The 17,675-nt window shown below is 37.2% G+C and overlaps 1 protein-coding gene across 1 annotated transcript in view; it reads right to left on the reverse strand.

Annotated features, from left to right (window-relative positions):
* Positions 1-17,675, reverse strand: part of EHHADH (enoyl-CoA hydratase and 3-hydroxyacyl CoA dehydrogenase) — a 44,703-nt gene that overhangs the window by 17,085 nt on the left and 9,943 nt on the right. The window contains exons 4-5 of the mRNA XM_045851629.1: positions 13,969-14,080; positions 5,220-5,324 (exon numbers count right to left, since the gene is read on the reverse strand). Of these exons, the coding sequence (XP_045707585.1) occupies positions 5,220-5,324; positions 13,969-14,080 (217 nt within the window). The remainder of the gene's footprint in view (positions 1-5,219; positions 5,325-13,968; positions 14,081-17,675) is intronic.

Consider the following 17,675-nt stretch of genomic DNA (forward strand, 5'->3'; position numbering starts at 1 on the left):
AAGTCACAAAATCAAAATGAACAAATAGATCAAAGTCTGTAGGCAGAATTAGAATGGTTAGAATGGCTCACCCAGCCCCGGGCAGTCACAGTGACAAGATCAGGGTCCATTACAGAGACGAGAGCAGAGCACTAGGTTCCTGAGTGGAGGCTCCCAGTCGGATGCCCCCTGGGCCTGTCTTTGGATAATACACACTTCCATGCATATGATAATAGAGAGTTCTTACTCCGTTTGCGTAAAGAGAGCTCTGTCCAGAAGCAAGTGCAAATAAATAGCATTTTACAGGACCCTCCCATCCCCAGTTTAGCCAAAGCAATCTGGCTTGGAATTTCTCTGTTAAATCTATTGCACTGCAGTAACCTGAGAAGCCTCATATAACAAGAATATTAAGATGCATGAAGCTAATTAACTTTCACAGTTAACTCTCCAGGATACCCACTAAGTTTGTAAAGAAACTTGCAGTGACTTCCCAAATCACATTTTAGGTACATGCTAACCTCCTACAAATCCCTCCCACACATAACTGGTTCCCAAACTGCTGATCGAGACATCACCCATGGGAAATTCTATTCCTTCTCTGTTTTAACAAACCTTCCAAGGGATTCTGATGCAGAGTCAAGTTTGAGAATCGTTGTAGGTGAAGACAACTGTACCAGTTTCATATAACTAGACATTAGTATTAATACATTTTATTATTGATATATTTATTCTTGAAATCTTTTATAATAAATGTCTATTATAAAGTATGCATACTTATATTTTATAGAAGAGTTTTGTGGAGCCTGTCCTTAAAATCAACCCATCAATTTTGTTCTACCAAATAACCACATACTAACGGCTATATTTAAAGGCAATCAACAACATCAACAAAAAAAAGAGGAACTCAAGGAAAAAAAAGAAGGGAAAAGCACAAGACCATAAATGAAAATAAAAGGCAAAATAAATAAGACTAGCTAAACTACACATTTGATAAGATAATAAATGACAAATGTAGATAACATATTCTGACATGGCTCTTCATTGATGTGCCCTATTGCTCAAGCAGCACTAGGAAATCATAGAATTTAAAACAGCAAAACTCATTTGGAAGGAAGGAAGGAAGGAAAGAAGGAAGGAAGGAAAGAAGGGAGGGAGGGAGGGAGGGAGGGAGGGAAGGGTTGCAGAGTTTTCCGTGGGATGCTAAGTCCTAAACCCCAAAAGAGACGCAGTGCAGCTGCCCAGGTTGTAGCCAGAACAAAAAACTGGAGTCCAAGCACTGGAGCCTGTGGGGTCTCAGAACAGGATCTAAAACCAACTGATTTTGTTGAACCTTCTCCTTTTATTGATTAAGTCTGAAAAGCTGATTGAAGGTCCATCTAGCTAAGGGTGAGATTAGAACCCAGGTCTCCCGACTTCCAGTCCTGAGCCCTTTTCTCTACCAGACGGCACCTCTTCACACTGGCCCGGCACCCCTTTCCCCTCTGGGTAAGTTTAATGGCTGAGACATTAGGGAAAGACAAACATTTTTTATTAAAAAGATCCTACCACCCAAATACAGCCACTGTTAGTTTTGTCCTCATGCAAATATACATATGAAGACATATACACATATACACACACACTTGTGCAACTTGCTATCTGGCTGTTTGCTACTTAAATATTACATGTAAGCATTTTTCCAAGTTCTTCAACTTTATTTAAAAATTAACTTTTTTAATTAAAATATCTATTCATTTTTTATTTGTTTTAATTTAATCTTTACTATATTTTTTCCATTACCATTTAGTCCCCTTATGTCCCCCTCCCTCTAGGAATCACCACACTGTTGTCCATGTCTATGAGCCCTTTTTCCTTTTTGCTCACTCCCTCCGCCCCCTAACTACCACCCTCCCGCACTAGCTGTTATCCTGCTCTCCATCTACAAGTCTGTCTCTGTTTTCCATGTTAGTTCAGTTTGTTCATTAGATTCCATATATGAGTGAAATCTTATGACATTTGTCTTTCTCTGACTGACTTATTTCATTTAAATGTTAGACCTGAAACCATAAAAATCCTAGAAGAAAACATAGGGAGCAACATCTCATATATTGCTTGTAGAAATTTTTTATCAGATATATCTCCCCAGGCAGGGGAAACAAAAGAAAAATAAACAAATGGGACTACATCAAACTAAAAAGTTTTTGCACAGCAAAGAAAATCATCAACAAAATAAAATGACAGCCCACAGAATAGGAGAACATATTCGCCAAGACATCTTATAAGGGGTCAATATCCAAAATTTATAAAGTACTTACAAAACTCAACACCAAAAAAAAAACAAATAACCTAATTCAAAAGTGGGCAAAGGACCTGAATACACACTTCTTCAAAAAGGACATATGGATGGCCAATAGACATATTAAAAATAGCAGTTTTAATGGCAGAATGGGGTTACTCTATTGAGATCTACTATTTTTTACGTAACTAACCTCCTAAAATTAGATGTTTGAATTATTTCCAGTATTTTGCAATGATAAATAAAGCTTCAGTAGGTATCACTGTATACAGACATTATGTACTTCTATGATCATATTTCTCTATGATACATTCCTAAGTGTGGAAATATGAAGTCAAAAGGTGTGAATAAGCTCCAATACATGACTGCCCCATTGCCCTCTAACAGGATGTACTGCACACAGCGTACTATTACAGTGAATTTATTTACTTTTCTATTTTTTCCAACTTACTTGGCAAAAATGAGTGTCTCTCAAAGCACTAATGTTTTTTTTTCGTTAATCATCAAGTTTAAAAAGCATTTAAGAATCAAGCATACACCTACTCTAGGATGTCGTAGCAATACTGCTGATAGGTGCTTACCCAAGAGAAAGGGAACATGTCTACAAAGATTTGTGTGGGCTCGAAGTGGAAACAACCTAAATGCACATCAACTGATAAATGGATAAACAAATCATGGCATATCCATGCTACGGATGACTATTCAGTAATAAAAAAGAATAAAATATTAACATATGAGGAATGTAACAACATGGATGAATCTCAGAAACAGCATGCTAAGCGAAAGAAGTCAAACACAGAAGATTACATGCTGTATGTGTGGTTCCACATATGAGAAATTCTTCAAAAACAAAACAGAGAGCAGGTGCATGGTTATCATTGGGGGGACTCTCCTGGAAAGAGGCATGAGAACACTTTTTAGGGTGCTAAAACTCTATCTTCTTGATGGTAAGAACATAAACGTAAACAGTAACAAAAATTCATCAGTCTCTATACTTAAAATGGGTGAATTTTTTTGTGCATAAATTACATCTCAGTAAAACTGGAAAAAAAATCAAAACAAAGACTATTTATGAAATTTGGGGGATAAAATGAATTTGTTTTCATTTTTGCATATTTTCTTTAAATTTTTATATTCATATATATTCTACAAAGCTCTAATTACACACTATATATATTTGTATTTTAGACATTTTTAAACACAAATAATTTATATATTTCAACACAGTCTTCATGACTATAATGTAAAATAGCTGTACATAACTGTCCAAAGTCCAGAACCATTTCCCTACTGTAATAGGTGAATTACCAAGTTCTAAAGCAAATGATTCCTCCTCAACATTTGGATGCCACCAGGTGGACAAACTGTGTAATGTTGCTGAGATTGAGTAGACTGTTTTATACATTTTATAAATAAAATATTTTTAAACATTTATTTATTACTAGCCAGGTAATTTAGTTGGATGGAGCGTTGTCCCGACATGCCAACGTCGCAGGTCCCATCTCTGGCCACCGCAGCAAATGAATGAACGCATCAGTAAGTAGAGCAACAAACTGGTGTCTCTCTCTCTCAAATCAATCCATAAAAATATCGTTTAAAATTTTAATTTGAATTAATTTTAAAACTAAATAAATTTCAAAAATGAAAACACAATATTATAAATGTACTGTATAGCCATGATCCTCTTCTGTCTCTGGAAGTAACTTAACTCTTAAATCTAAATCTAAGGAAATCAGTTCAGGAAAAGAAAGAACTTCCTGTTGAAATCGAGTTCTTTATAAACTAAAACCATGGATATAAATAATAGTCTATTTATGCCCCAAACCAAAAGTAATTTAGGGACCTGCAAACGTAAACAGCCTCCACTGTCGGCCAGCCAGGTGACTGCTAACAAAACAATAAGCCCTCTCAGGAGGCACAGTGAGCCAGTGACGAAAATGTGGGGAAGTCTGTCTGGAAGGCAGAGGAACAGCAGGAAACTCATTCTCATTTGGGCAAAGACTCCCCGATTCTCTTCACGTGTCACCAGCTTTTTCCCCCCCCACAGACCCTGGCCTCTCCAGTTCACGCTTTTCCTATTGCATTGAAAGAGTAACTGGCTAGAGCCATAAAAGAAAAAAAAAAGATTATTTCAGAAAAGTGTATAGTCCCTACCATAGTTGACAAGTAACTTTTTCAAAAGAATGACCTTGAATGACACCGAGCATTGCCTGTCCCCAAGTAGGGAGATGAACACCCCGAGCTGCCTGTAACCCAGCATTCTTTCCAATTATTTTTTCCCCCGACACCCTCTAACTCTCTCTATCTTACCGCCAACTTCCATAAATTAAAAGGAACAGTGAAAAAAGAAAAAAACTGTAGGAGTGCCACTCCAAAGAACTCATAAAGGAATGTCGTCACTCCATAAAGTGAGAAACCAATGAGAGAGAACACATAGCTCACTGAAACAAAACTACGCTTTACTGTGGTCAGTTACAGAGCTTGTCTTCTAGTATTTGCTGAAATGTTTACCTGCTTATTTAATTTCATTGATATTCCTTAATAGAAAGTAAATTCATTTAATGAAAAGGTACCGACGTAAACAACAAAAAGTCTCCTCCCAGTTGTGTTCCTGGCTGACCAGCCCCACTCCCAGAGACAACCTTTAACCATTTCTTATGAATCCTTGTGGAAATATTTTATACATAAACAGTTACATATATACATTCTCCCCATATAGACATTCAATCCCATCCCCTCTTCCTTATTACCCAAATGGTAAACCCCTATACATAATGACACTTTTTTTTACTTCATACAATATATCATGCTGTTCGTACTATAACAACACACAGAGTTTCTTATTCTTTTTAAAGCTGCATCATATGGCATCACACAGATGTACCAGAAGGTATTTAAGGAGTTTCTTATTAAGATGGACATTTAGCTTGTTTCCAGTTTGGGGGTATTTTTACTATCTTCTTACCTAAAACTCTCTGGGCTAAATTGATTGCTTCTTCAACTGGGTTTGAGTTGACAGTTTCATCTAGAATACCCAGCTTGAGTGCTTCATCTGCCAAAACATGTCTTCCTAAAACAAAACAAAACAAAACAAAACAAGTCAAAGAACAATGTGAGACTAAAGCAAAAGCATTACTCTCTCTAGTATGGAGAGCATCTGACCTGTATACAAACGTCTAGTATTAAATAAAATAAATAAGCAGCACCACACTGACTGCTGTAGTAGGAAGACCACTGAAGAGGAGACCAGAAAATGCAGATTCAAGCTCTGGAGCTACCTTTACTATTTTTGTCACTATGAAGAACTGTATAGGACTACAATTTCCTTGTTGATAAATGGGAATAATTATGCTTACCTTAGTAATTCTGAGTATTAGGTGAAAATAACATTCTCTTTACATTTTATAAATACCTATAGAACCACTTTATAAACTATAGATCTCTATTTAAATATAAGAGATGATTGTTTTAAATTATAATAATAGCCCTGGATGATGTGGCTCAGTGGATTAAGCACCAGCCTGCGAACCAGATGGTTGCCAGTTTGATTCCCAGTCAGGGCACATGCCTGGGTGGCAGGCCAGGTCCCCAGTACGGGGCACATAAGAGGCGACCACACATTGATGTTTCTCTCCCTCCCTTTCTCCCTCCCTTCCCCTCTCTCTAAAAATAAATCAATAAAATCTTTTTAAAAAATAAATAAATTTTAATAATAGAGATAGAGCAGTATCTCATATCATATATAAAAAGAGCTGTTGTTGATTCAAAAAAAGATAGTGCCCACAGATAAAAATGGTTGGGTAGACAGGAAAAAAGTATATTAAGTTAACATTATATAAACTATTATCAAAATTATACAAAATAAAGGAGGTGGGGTTCCCATCATTTCTTTGGCTACCCAGGATCTTGACTCCTTGCATAGTTTGTGGAATCACTACTGTCTGAGCCTTGGAGCCCTAGCTCTTACTACAGAAGGTGAAAAGGAAACAGAGATAATCAGACAACTGTTCCTTCAGACCCGTGGCATCTAGCGTATGTCCCATGACACCAAGGCTGGCAAATGGAGTGCTCTCCTGAGGGTTTTTAGTCTGGAGTTAGTGACACTAAGCAACAGCAACAGCATAAATCACATTTCTCAGGTAGTGACATCTAGTATCTGGCGGTGATGCCAGGAGCATCCAGGGTCCAGTGGTGGCAGTGGCAGTCTCCAGCATAGAATGGTGTGGCTCTAGAGGCTCACAGAAGTTTGACACATTACTGCTCTCTTGCCAATACCATCTTTCTTCTGAAAAGTGATCATCAAATCAGTATCGACGGCAACAATTCCACAGTCTTTGCCGCTCTTATAGAGAGTGTGGGTGGATGCTATCTCTGAGACAAACCCTCCATTCCTGGTTCTTATTAGTGCTTCAAAGAACTACAAATGGGTCTTTTGATCAAATAGACAGTTCAATAATGTTTGGCAGGGGTCACTCTGTAACAGCAATATTTGGGCAGTTTTCTGGAAGTGCCTTTGAAAACAGGCTTCCAGACTTCCCCCTGGGGTGAGGAGGGTGGTAGGGAGTGGGTGAATGGCTTCAGGCATCAAGTCTCCTGTGTATAAAATCACTTGGGTGAAGGTTGAGTGAGTCAGCCTCTCCGGGTTAAGTGGAAAATAAAAGGAAGATGGAAACCTGAGTACCGAAGGGATCTTTGAGGCCACTAACCAGGGGTAACAAGAACTACCCATAGGTGAACTAAAAATTCTTTTAGCTTCAATGATGTCTTCTGGCCTGGATTTCACAAAAGCAGAGGAGTAACACTACTGTTCTTACAGAATCAATGAGATTGCAAATACTTTTATTCTGTGTGAAGGACCTAAAGACTCAGCTCTGTATATACAATTCAGATTCTCAGACTGAGATTTCAACTTGTTTTTCATTGTGCTGCCCTCGGTGTAGAAGACAACCACTGTCCAATGGATTGACAGTTACTACAGTAGCTCTCCTGCCTAGAGCTACTGTAAGGAGACATCTGGGACAATGGAAGCTGAGACTTCTCCATGCAGGGTAGTCTCGATATTTTCCAATCTTCTTCAGGGCTTCTTTTCCAACCTTTAGAAAAAATTTTCTACATGCAACCCTTTCCAGATGTCATTTTAAAGGCCCCCTAAAATTGTACAGATTACTTTAAAAGATAGGCATATGATTCTAATGTTATCTTTTTTTCTAATTCACTGTGACCTTTTATATGCAAGTCAAAACCCATCATACTCTCACTGTTTTTACCTCTTCTCATCATGTTAAAAATAGTGATATTTCTAAAAGCAGCATAACTCTGGAAAAGGCGCCATTTCTAGTTCACTTCATTTCTTTTTGTCTAATAAGGCAGATTTCTTCCCCCAAGGTACTCTTGCTTTTCAAACTTAATACTGAAAACAGGGCCACAAAATTCCTCAACATTGGCTCATATGCTTTAATTTCTGTAAACCTTAGAATTTACAGACTCACTTCACACTTTAGTCAACTCTTGAACAACACAGGTTTAATCTGTGAGGCTCCACTTATACTCAGATTTTCTTCAATAAATACACACAGCACTACAAATGTCTTTTATCTTTTTAAAGATTTTTTTAATAGCATTTTCCTTTCTCTAGCCTACTTTTTGTAAGAATACAGTGTGTAATATGGACATATAATGCACAAAATATGTGTTAATCAACTGTTTGTGTTCTCAAGAAGGCTTCCGGTCAACAGTAGGCTATCAGTAGTTCAGTTGGGGGGAGTCAAAAGTTACATGTGAATTTTCAACTGCATGGGGGGAGCTGGCACCCTGCATTGTTCAAGGTCAACAGTATTATAACTTCCCCCTAAGTCTTATGCTTCTTTGCTTCCTTTCTGTTTTGCAGAATGAATGGTCTCATGCTGGACTATAAACATCTTCTTACAAATTCTGCATTGAATACTTAAAATAGTTCATATTCTTAAATGTGTGCTTTTTCATACCACCACAAATTATAACAATTTCTAATTTAATTTACTAGTGATAAGAAATTTAATATTTTTAGTTTTTCTAACTCCCCTTTCATACTCCATAGGAGTGGGAATTTGAATCTTGTATATAGTTTTATATTGTGGTTTCTGAGTCAAAATATATGAATTTCAATGAACACTTCTCATACTTTTCAGTCTTAGGGTCCCTTTACATCCTTAAAAATTATGGAGCACTCCAAAGAGCTTTTGTTTATATGGGTTATTTCTATCAATATTATGATATTAGAAATTAAAACTGAAAAATTTCAAAATGTTTCTTATGTTAGCATATAAAAATTTTGTGCAAAATAACTATAAGTTCAAATTTTTAAAAATTTAGTGAGAAGAATGTCATTGTTTTATATTTTTGCAAATTTCTTTCATGTCTGGCTTAATAGAAGACAGCTGGATTCTCATATCTGCTTCTGCATCCAATTTGTTCTGATATCACATAGCATATAATAACCTCTGGAAAATTCCACCATACACTCATGAGAGAAAGAGTGGAAAAGACAAGTAATGTTCTACTATTATGAAAATAGCTCTGACTTCATAACAGTCTTAAGCATACCCAGCAGTCCCTGAATCACACTTTAAGAACTCCTGATTTAGATGATCATTTTAAAGGCTGCATACCATCTTAATATATGAATTTCCACACATTTAGCATTTATTTTGTGGATGGAGTGATTTTAGTTATTTTGAAAGTATCCTTTGTTGAATTTTGTTCCTTTCCTTTGAAAGCCTGAATGACTCTATTTTCTGGAAGTTTAAAATCTTTTTTTCTCTCTCTCTTTTTAATTTTATTGTTGTTCAAGTACAGTTTTCTGCCTTTTACCCTTTTCTCTCCCCTCCCAACCCAGCCATCCCCACCTCCCTCCCCTGATTCTAACCCACCTTGGTTTTGTCCATGTGCCCTTTATAGTTGTTCCTGAAAACCCTTCAGGCTTTTCCCCGCATTACCCGCTCCTACCTCCCCTCTGGTTACTGCCCATTTGTTCTTGATTTCAATGTCTCTGGTTACACTTTGCTTGCTTGTTTCTTTTGTTGATTAGGTTCCACTTATAGGTGAGATCATATGGTGTCTTTTCACTGCCTGACTTACTTCACTTAGCATAATGCTCTCCAGTTCCATCCACGCTGTCACAAAGTGTAGGAGCTCCTTCTTTCTTTCTGCTTCATAGTATTCCATTGTGTAAATGTAGCATAGTTTTTTGATCCACTCATTTACTGATGGGCACCTAGGTTGCTTCTAGCACTTGGCTATTGTAAATTGTGCTGCTATGAACATTGGGGTGCATAGGTTCTTTTGGATTGGTTTTTCAGGGTTCTTAGGATGTAATCCAAGCAATGGAATTGTCAGGTCAAAAGACAATTCCATTTTTAGTTTTCTGAGGAAATTCCATACTGTTTTCCATAGTAGCTGCACCAAAATACATCAGGCATTGCTATCTCCTCATTAGTTTTTCCAGGAAAATGGCTGCTTGCTAAAATACAATGTCTTCCATGCCTGCTACCTTCATGTACATTTAATGTATCTTTTTAAGTTCTTCTGTTCTATAAATGTGTCCCTATCCTCCATTTTGCTGATTCAGTTGTGTGTTCTATCACATCTTTTTTGTTGTTGTTGCTTCATAAAGAAATAATTGTGGCTAATATCTTAATTTTAAACAGAGTGTTCTATTTAATAAATAAACAATTTTCTTTCCCAATTCAGAATAACGTGAATTTTCTTTAATCTGTATCAACAGACTCACATTTATCTTTCATTTTTCTTCTGTCACAATATTTTCATAGGTTTTAGGTTCAGGGTTTAGTTTTAAGAGTGTAGTTTGTCTGTTTTTTGGTTTGATTATGAAATGAAATTTGCTGGTATTTTTATTGCTGCCTGGGAGCTCTGGGTATAAAATCACCCTCAACATCTTGTTCAAATACAGAGAAAACCCACCTATACCTAAATCTAAAAGGCAGGCAGGATAAAGGTTGCACTCCCAACGTCTCCCTGAGTATTCTGGATACTAAGAGGTATCTCATCAAAGTCTAGAGCCCAGGGGCATCCCTGTCCCATGAATGATCATAAAGAATCCCATCAGACCTGTGGGAAATCTCTAAGAGCACATAGCAGAAGCTTTCTGTGCTGTTCAGTGAACAAAGAGGATGGGACCTAGAATGTACAAGCAGAAAGAACAGGGCACTGCAGTTCTTGTCACCTGATTGGACAGAGAGCATCAGAGAATGAACTGTCATGTGTTTAAGCACCTTCTGTGGTCACTGCTGAAGATTTGCCTGTTTTCAGGTGGCACTTCAACAGAATTGTGGAGAAGCAATAGTTGGCGCTATCATTGATCCACTTTCCAGAATTACCTCTCTTATGGATTTCAGGAGGTTGGAATATGTTAGCTATTTACTTATTAATTTAATCCAAATCTATATACTTAGTAATTTCCAATGAGATCAATTCCTGCAACACTGGTGTTTTTTTTCCTACTTTAGTAGGGAATCTTCAACTTTCAGTAGCAATCATTTTTAACATCCTTTCTTAGAAAAAAAAATTTCCAAACCACAAAGATTCTTAATATCATCACTTTTAACAACTATTGTACTAGTTTCCTATTGCTGCTGTAACAAGTTACAACAAGCAAACACATGGTATCTTAAGGCAACATGCATTTGTAACATTAGTTCAGGATGTCAGAAATCTAAAATAGGACAGCGGAACTGTGTTCCTTCTGGAGGCTTTCAGAAAGAATCTCTCCCTTGTCTTTTCCAGCCTCTAGAAAAGCTGCCTACAGTTCTTGGCTCGTGGCCTCTTCCTCCATCTTCAAAGCTACCCACATAGTGTCTTCCCTCTTCCCTGACTTCTTGCATCCCTCTTCTAAGGGCCTTTGTGATGAATTAGACCCACCTGGGAAATCCAATAATCTCCCACTGGAGATCCTTAACTTAATTACATTAGTCCCTTTTGAATGTCAGGTGACATATTCACAGATTCTGGGGATTAGAACAGGGACATCTGTAGGGGATCACCATTCTGCTTCCCACAGTTGCATTGACAAAAAATCTTCCATATTACAGAAATATGTCATGTTAATTTCATTATTTCTTAAAGCCACTTTAACTGATGAGAAAACAGAGGCTGAGAGCTCAGAAGATTTCTCTCCTCAACTCTGGGCCAGCCTCTCCAACTGTCTGTCTACTTGACACTCCACTTGGATGTCTAACAGATGTCTCACACTTAACATATCCCAAACTGGGCACTATGATTCTTCCCCAGAACCTGCTCTCCCAGCGGAAATCCCCAGCTCAGTAATGACACCCTCTTTCCAGCTGTTCAGGCCATTAGAATCATCCCTGATTCTCCTTTTTCTCACATCTGACCTGTCACAAAATCCTGTTGGCTCTACCATCAAAACATAACCAAATTTCGACCATGTCTCGTCATTTACATTGCTACCCCTCAGGCCCAAGCTCCCATTACCTCTCCCTTGGATTATTACAGCAGACCTCTAACCAGTCTTCCTATTTCTGCCCTTACCTCTGATTAATATATTTCCAACAGCCAGAGTGATCTTTTTAAAACATAAGTGAGGACATGTTAGTCCCCTTCTCAGAACACTCCAATCCCTTTCCGACTCAGTCCAAAGAAGAGCCAGCTTCTCTCTGTAATCTTCACGACCCTACATGAGGTGACTTCATCCCCTGTTGCTCTTCCCTCTGCTCGCTTTGATCCACGCACATTGACCTTCTTGCTTTTCTTTTTTGAACTTTCCAGGTATGTCCCCGCCTCAGGGCTTTGAATTTGCTCTTTTCTTCATGAGGAATATCTTCCTCCAGATATTAGCATAATAACCTTCCTCACCTCCTTTAGCTGTTTACTCATATGTTATTTTGCAGGAAAGCCTTTCCTAGCTACTCTACCTAAAATATCATCCCTGTCCCTGAGATTTTATTTTCCCCACTTCTGCTTTATGTTTTCTCCTTAGCACTTATTTCCATCTAACCTACTATATATACTACTAATGTAATAAGTAGGCATATGTCTGAGTACACAGTTGTGATAGCTGGTCTCCAAAGTGACCCCAGTGTGTTTTGCCTCTTGGTATTCAAGCCCCCTCTCATGTTGAATAGGAAAGACCTGTATAATTGATAGGATAGTTCAGGAAAAAAAATGGCATGTGATTCCAGAGCTAGGTCATAAAAGACATTGCACCTTTCCCCTTGCTCTCTCTTGGATAACTCTAGAGGAGGCCAGAGTCCACTTACACAACACTATGGGGAGGTCCACATGATGAGGAAATGAAGCCTCCTGCCAACAGTCGGCACCAACCAGCCATCCACGCATGTTGGCCACCTGGGAAGTCTATCCCTGGGCCCGGGTTGAGTTTTCAGATAACTACAGCCCCAGTTGATGTCTTCACTGCAACCTCATAAGAAACCCTCTGCTAAACTGCTCCCAAATTCCTAACCCACAGAACTGGGAAAGAAAAAAGCATTGCTGATTAAGGCATGACTCAAAACGAATATAAGAGGCATCCTCATTTCAAAGGTGTGAAAAAAACTGTGGTTCTGAATTGATGAAATGTGACAATAAATGATGATCATCATTATTGTTTTCTCCATATAATCTCCACACAGGCAGGATTTTGTTGGTTTGGTTCCCTGCTACAGTCCCAATGCCTAGAACAAAGCCTAGCATATGAGAGAAGATTAATAATAGTTGCTGGATGAATGAGTAAAAATGAACTTGTACAAGGCATATTGTTTAAATGTGGTAGAGCTGGTATTCAAACTCAGGTCTTTGATTCTAAAGCACGTGGTCTTTTTATTGCCCCTCCTTGAGGATATAGTCTATTAACAAGATCCTCATTTTATTTTTATTCAATTCTCCTCTTAAGAAGACAGATATGTGAATAATGATATATAGCTGAAACTTACGAAGTTATTACCATGCCTGGGGCCATTCCCAAGCACACTGTATGCATTAACTTATCTAATCTTCACCACACTGTGGAAGTATATGGCAGGTACTACTATTATCCACATTTTTAAGAAAACTAAGGCATTAAAAGGTAAAGTGACTGGCCTGAGGTCTCATAATTATTTATACCTGTTTAGCATAAATAGTCATATATATTCTTTCTTACAACCTTATCTCAACTGAAAATGTCTTTATATGTCTTATGGTATTAGTTCAATTTAAGATGTCTAAATGTTTTCTAGTGTTGCATTGTTCACATTCTCTATTAAAAGAGAACAACTTCTATTTGTAGCCAATGTATTAATACTTTGGAAATGAAAAATTCAGTCATTTGCACCCTAAAACTTGAAATCTTTCCTTGAAAATTCTGGTTTTAATTCCTGTTTATATTACAATTTATAAATTAGATCTGAATATAATATATCCTACATGAACACCGGTGTCTGTGAGTCCGCACCTGAACTATAATAAAATCCTAAATGTGATTTAGTGCTTTGTATATCTTTCCCAGAAGTCAAATGTTACCGTGACCTTCATGGTAACATCTGAGAAGCTCTCAGGAAAAGTATTCTTTCTATTTTACAGACAAGAGCATTGACAGTCAAAGAAGTTCAAGTCTCCTCTTACGATCACATAGGTATGGAATGGTCAAGCCAGAATTTTTCTAAATCCCAGCCTAGTTCCTCACAGTGATCTAGACAACTGCTGGCAGGGTTTACACTGACCTGAGGTGATTAAGTCAAGTGCAGCAGGAACTCCAATTAGCCTGGGAAGAAGCTGGGATCCTCTTGCACCAGGAAGAAGTCCTATTTTGACTTCCGGGAAGCCAACTTGAGCCTGTCAGCGTTTAAAGGCATGAAGGTCATTTGAAGGAGATGACACACAGAGTAAAGGCGAGCATTCCCCTGGATTTTCCAAATCCTCAAAAACATTGTTTCATAAAATTCAGCAAGAGTCTCCTCAAAGCAAATCACTGTACACCCTCTCATTTAATTTAATTTAATTAACAAAATAGAGAGAGCTATGCTGTTCCTAAGTCTTTATGTGGAAACACAACCCTAGCACCTTAACACATTTTTTTTCTGACTCTGTAATGACCTGTCTCAGACAACAAAAATAATAGTCTCCAGAAAGAGCTTTATGGAGTCCTAAAAGATTCAGTCAACCAAGGCAGTAAAAAGATACCCACAGAATGGGAGAGAACATTTTTAAATTGTATATTTACAATATATAAAGAACTTTTACAAGTCAATAATAAAAAGACAATCCACTTAAAAGTGGGCAAAGGATCTGAATAGACATTCTCCAAAGAAGAGCTACAAATGGCCAATAAGCACTTGAAAAAATACTCAATATCATTAGCCATCAGGGAAATACAAATCAAAACTTCAAGATACCACTTCATGCCCATTAGGATGGCTACAATAAAAAAAGAAATAATGTGTGTAAGAGAGGATGCGGAGAAGACAAAACCCTCATATATTGCTGGTGAGAATAGAAAATGGTACAATCGCTTTGGAAAACAATTTGCCAGTTCCTCAAAGGTTAAATATAGAGTTACCATATATCCCAGCAACTCCATGCCTGAGTATGTACCCAGGAGAAATGAAAACATGCCCACAGAAAAACTTGTATACAAATTTTCATAGTGTCACTGTTTTCATTAAGGCCAAGAAAGTAGGAACAACCCAAATGTCTATCAACTGATAAATAAATAAACACAATCTGGCCTACCCATAAGAAGGAATATTATTTAGCCACAGAAAAGAATGAAGTACTGATGGAGGCTCTGACATAAGTGAACTGTGAAAACATTAGGCTAACTTAAAGAAGCCAGTCATAAAATACAACGTATTGAATAATCTGTTTATTTTAAATGTCTAGCATAGCCAAATCCATAGAGACAGAAAGTAAATTTGTGGTTGCCTGGAATGGGGGAGAGGGAAGATGGAGGATCACTCTTAAAGGTCATGGAGTTTCTTTTTATGCTATTGAAATGTTTTAAAATCAACCGTGGGAATGGTTGCACAACTCTGGAATGGTTGCACAACTCTGTGAATATACTAGTATACCATTGGGCTGTACACTTTAAATGAGTGAATTGTATGGTCTGTGAGTTATATCTCAATAAAGCTGTAGAAGAAGAGGAAGAAGGAGGAGGGGGAAGGGGTGGGGAATGGAAGGAAGAGAAAGCAACCTCAATCCAGACAGGAGGATGAACTCCGGTCCCTTATCACACACCCCTCCTAGCCATGTAAAAATGGCCAAAGCTTTGTTAGTCATTTTACAGGTACACAAATTTTACAGGTACACAACAGCATAAAAAGAAGGAAGGAAAGGTTATTTAAATACAGACTGCAATCTACCCACACTGTAATGCTAATAGCTCCAATATACTGGTACCTGGAATATTGGAGCCTCTCTCACGCAAAGGTTTCCTAACAGCCGATCCCCATTTTTTCCCACCACTGTTCATCCCCATTCCTAACTTATTTATTATTGCTCATACATTAGATTTGCACTCAGTGTGTAGAAGGTCACAGCGAGAGAAACAAAGAAAAGGGGTACTTAGAATGTGTCTTTATTTATAACCTTTCATAAAAATTAAAACAACATAGGTAAATGATTAAATAAATGGTGGTCTATCCATATGAAAATTCTATAGCCATTTAAAATTATATTTTAAAATAATATTTGCAATAAGAGTAACAGCAAACTTCTCATCAGAAACCATGAAGGCCAAAAGGCAATGGGGTGACATATTCAAAGTACTGAAAGGGGAAAAGACTGTAAAACAAGAATTCCATATTCAGTAAAACTAGCCTTTGAAAATGAAGACAAATTAAGACATTCCCAGATAAGCAAAACTGAATCTGTGCCCAACAGATCTACCCTACGCGGAACACTTCAGGCTGAAATGACAGGACGCTGGACAGTAACTCAAATCCACAAGAAGGGAGGAAGAGCCACAGCACAGGTAACTCATGCACAGGTGAATATAAAGGACAATATAGTACTGATGTAATTTTTGTTTACAATTCCTCTTTTTTATTATCTGATTTTAAAGGCCACTACATAAAGTAATAATTATAAGTCTATGTTGGTGGGCACACAGTGTATAATGATACAATTTGTAAGAACAATGGCATTTAAAGAGGTGGGTGGGTAATAGAACTGTATGGAAGCAAATTTTTTGTATATTATTAAAATTAAGTTGGCATTAATCTGAAATAGATTGTAATATCCAGGGTAATTACCAGTAAGAAAACAACTAAAAATATAGTAAAAGAAATAACAAGAAAACTAAAGGGGTATTAGAAAATATCTATTTAATACAACATTTATACAATGGAATACTCTGCAGCAGAAAAAAGAGCTCCTACCCTTCATGACGGCATGGATGAAACTAGAGAGCATCATGCTAGGTGAAATAAGCCAGGCAGAGAAAGACTAATATCACATGTTCTCACCTGTAAGTGGAAGCTCATCAATAAAACGAACAAGTGAGCAAAAAAGAACCAGAAACGTGGAAATAAAGAACAGTCTGACACTGACCAGAGGGGAGGGAGGAGGCGGGAGGGAGATAACAGGGAAAGAAGGGGAAGGGTCAAGGCAGGGAACACAAATAAAGGACCCATGGACAAGGACAACAGGGAGGAGAACTGAATGTGGGGATAGGAGGGGGATGGACAGGGAAGGGGAGAGCAATGGGGGAAAATGGGGACAACTATAATTGAACAACAATAAATTTTTTAATATAAAAAAGAAAATATCTATTTAATACAAATGAAAGCATTAATGAAAGAATTAAGGAACAAAAAAAAATCATAAGACATAGCAAACAAATAGCAAAATGACGGAAGTCCTTCCTTATCATGATTGCATTAAATTTAAATGAACTGAACTCTCTAAAAGGCAGAATGTATTAAGCATATTTAATAATAGGTTAAATATCATATTAGCATAAAATAGAGTACAAACAAAATAAAACAAAGTTTCAAATGTGATTTTAAAAAAGACTGCCAAAAAATAATGTAAGAAATAAGTTACATAGGAAAAAGAACAGGAGGAAATAAAACTGAATGTTAATAGTGATTATTTCTGAACTATGAGTTTATGGTGATTTTACTGTATATCTTTATACTTTCTTGTGATTGCTAGTCTATTACAATGATGACTACTATCTTTATCGTTAGAAAACTATATTACTTACAACTATGTTACTATTGTAAGATAAGTCAGTGATACTATTGGTATCACAGACTTCATTCTACATAGTAGCCCAAATTAAATCTATTTCCAGAAATAAATGGATACAGTAGTTCTGTGCTGTTTTTTAATAGGAATGTGTCTTCTTAGGTACTGGTAATTATGAGACCACAAAACTGAAAGTTGAGAGATAGGAAATGAAAATTTAAGTAAGTATACACAC

The sequence above is a fragment of the Phyllostomus hastatus genome, unplaced genomic scaffold, assembly GCF_019186645.2.
Source record: "Phyllostomus hastatus isolate PE091 unplaced genomic scaffold, TTU_PhHast_1.1 phas_contig_86, whole genome shotgun sequence".
In the NCBI taxonomy this organism is placed as follows: domain Eukaryota; kingdom Metazoa; phylum Chordata; class Mammalia; order Chiroptera; family Phyllostomidae; genus Phyllostomus; species Phyllostomus hastatus.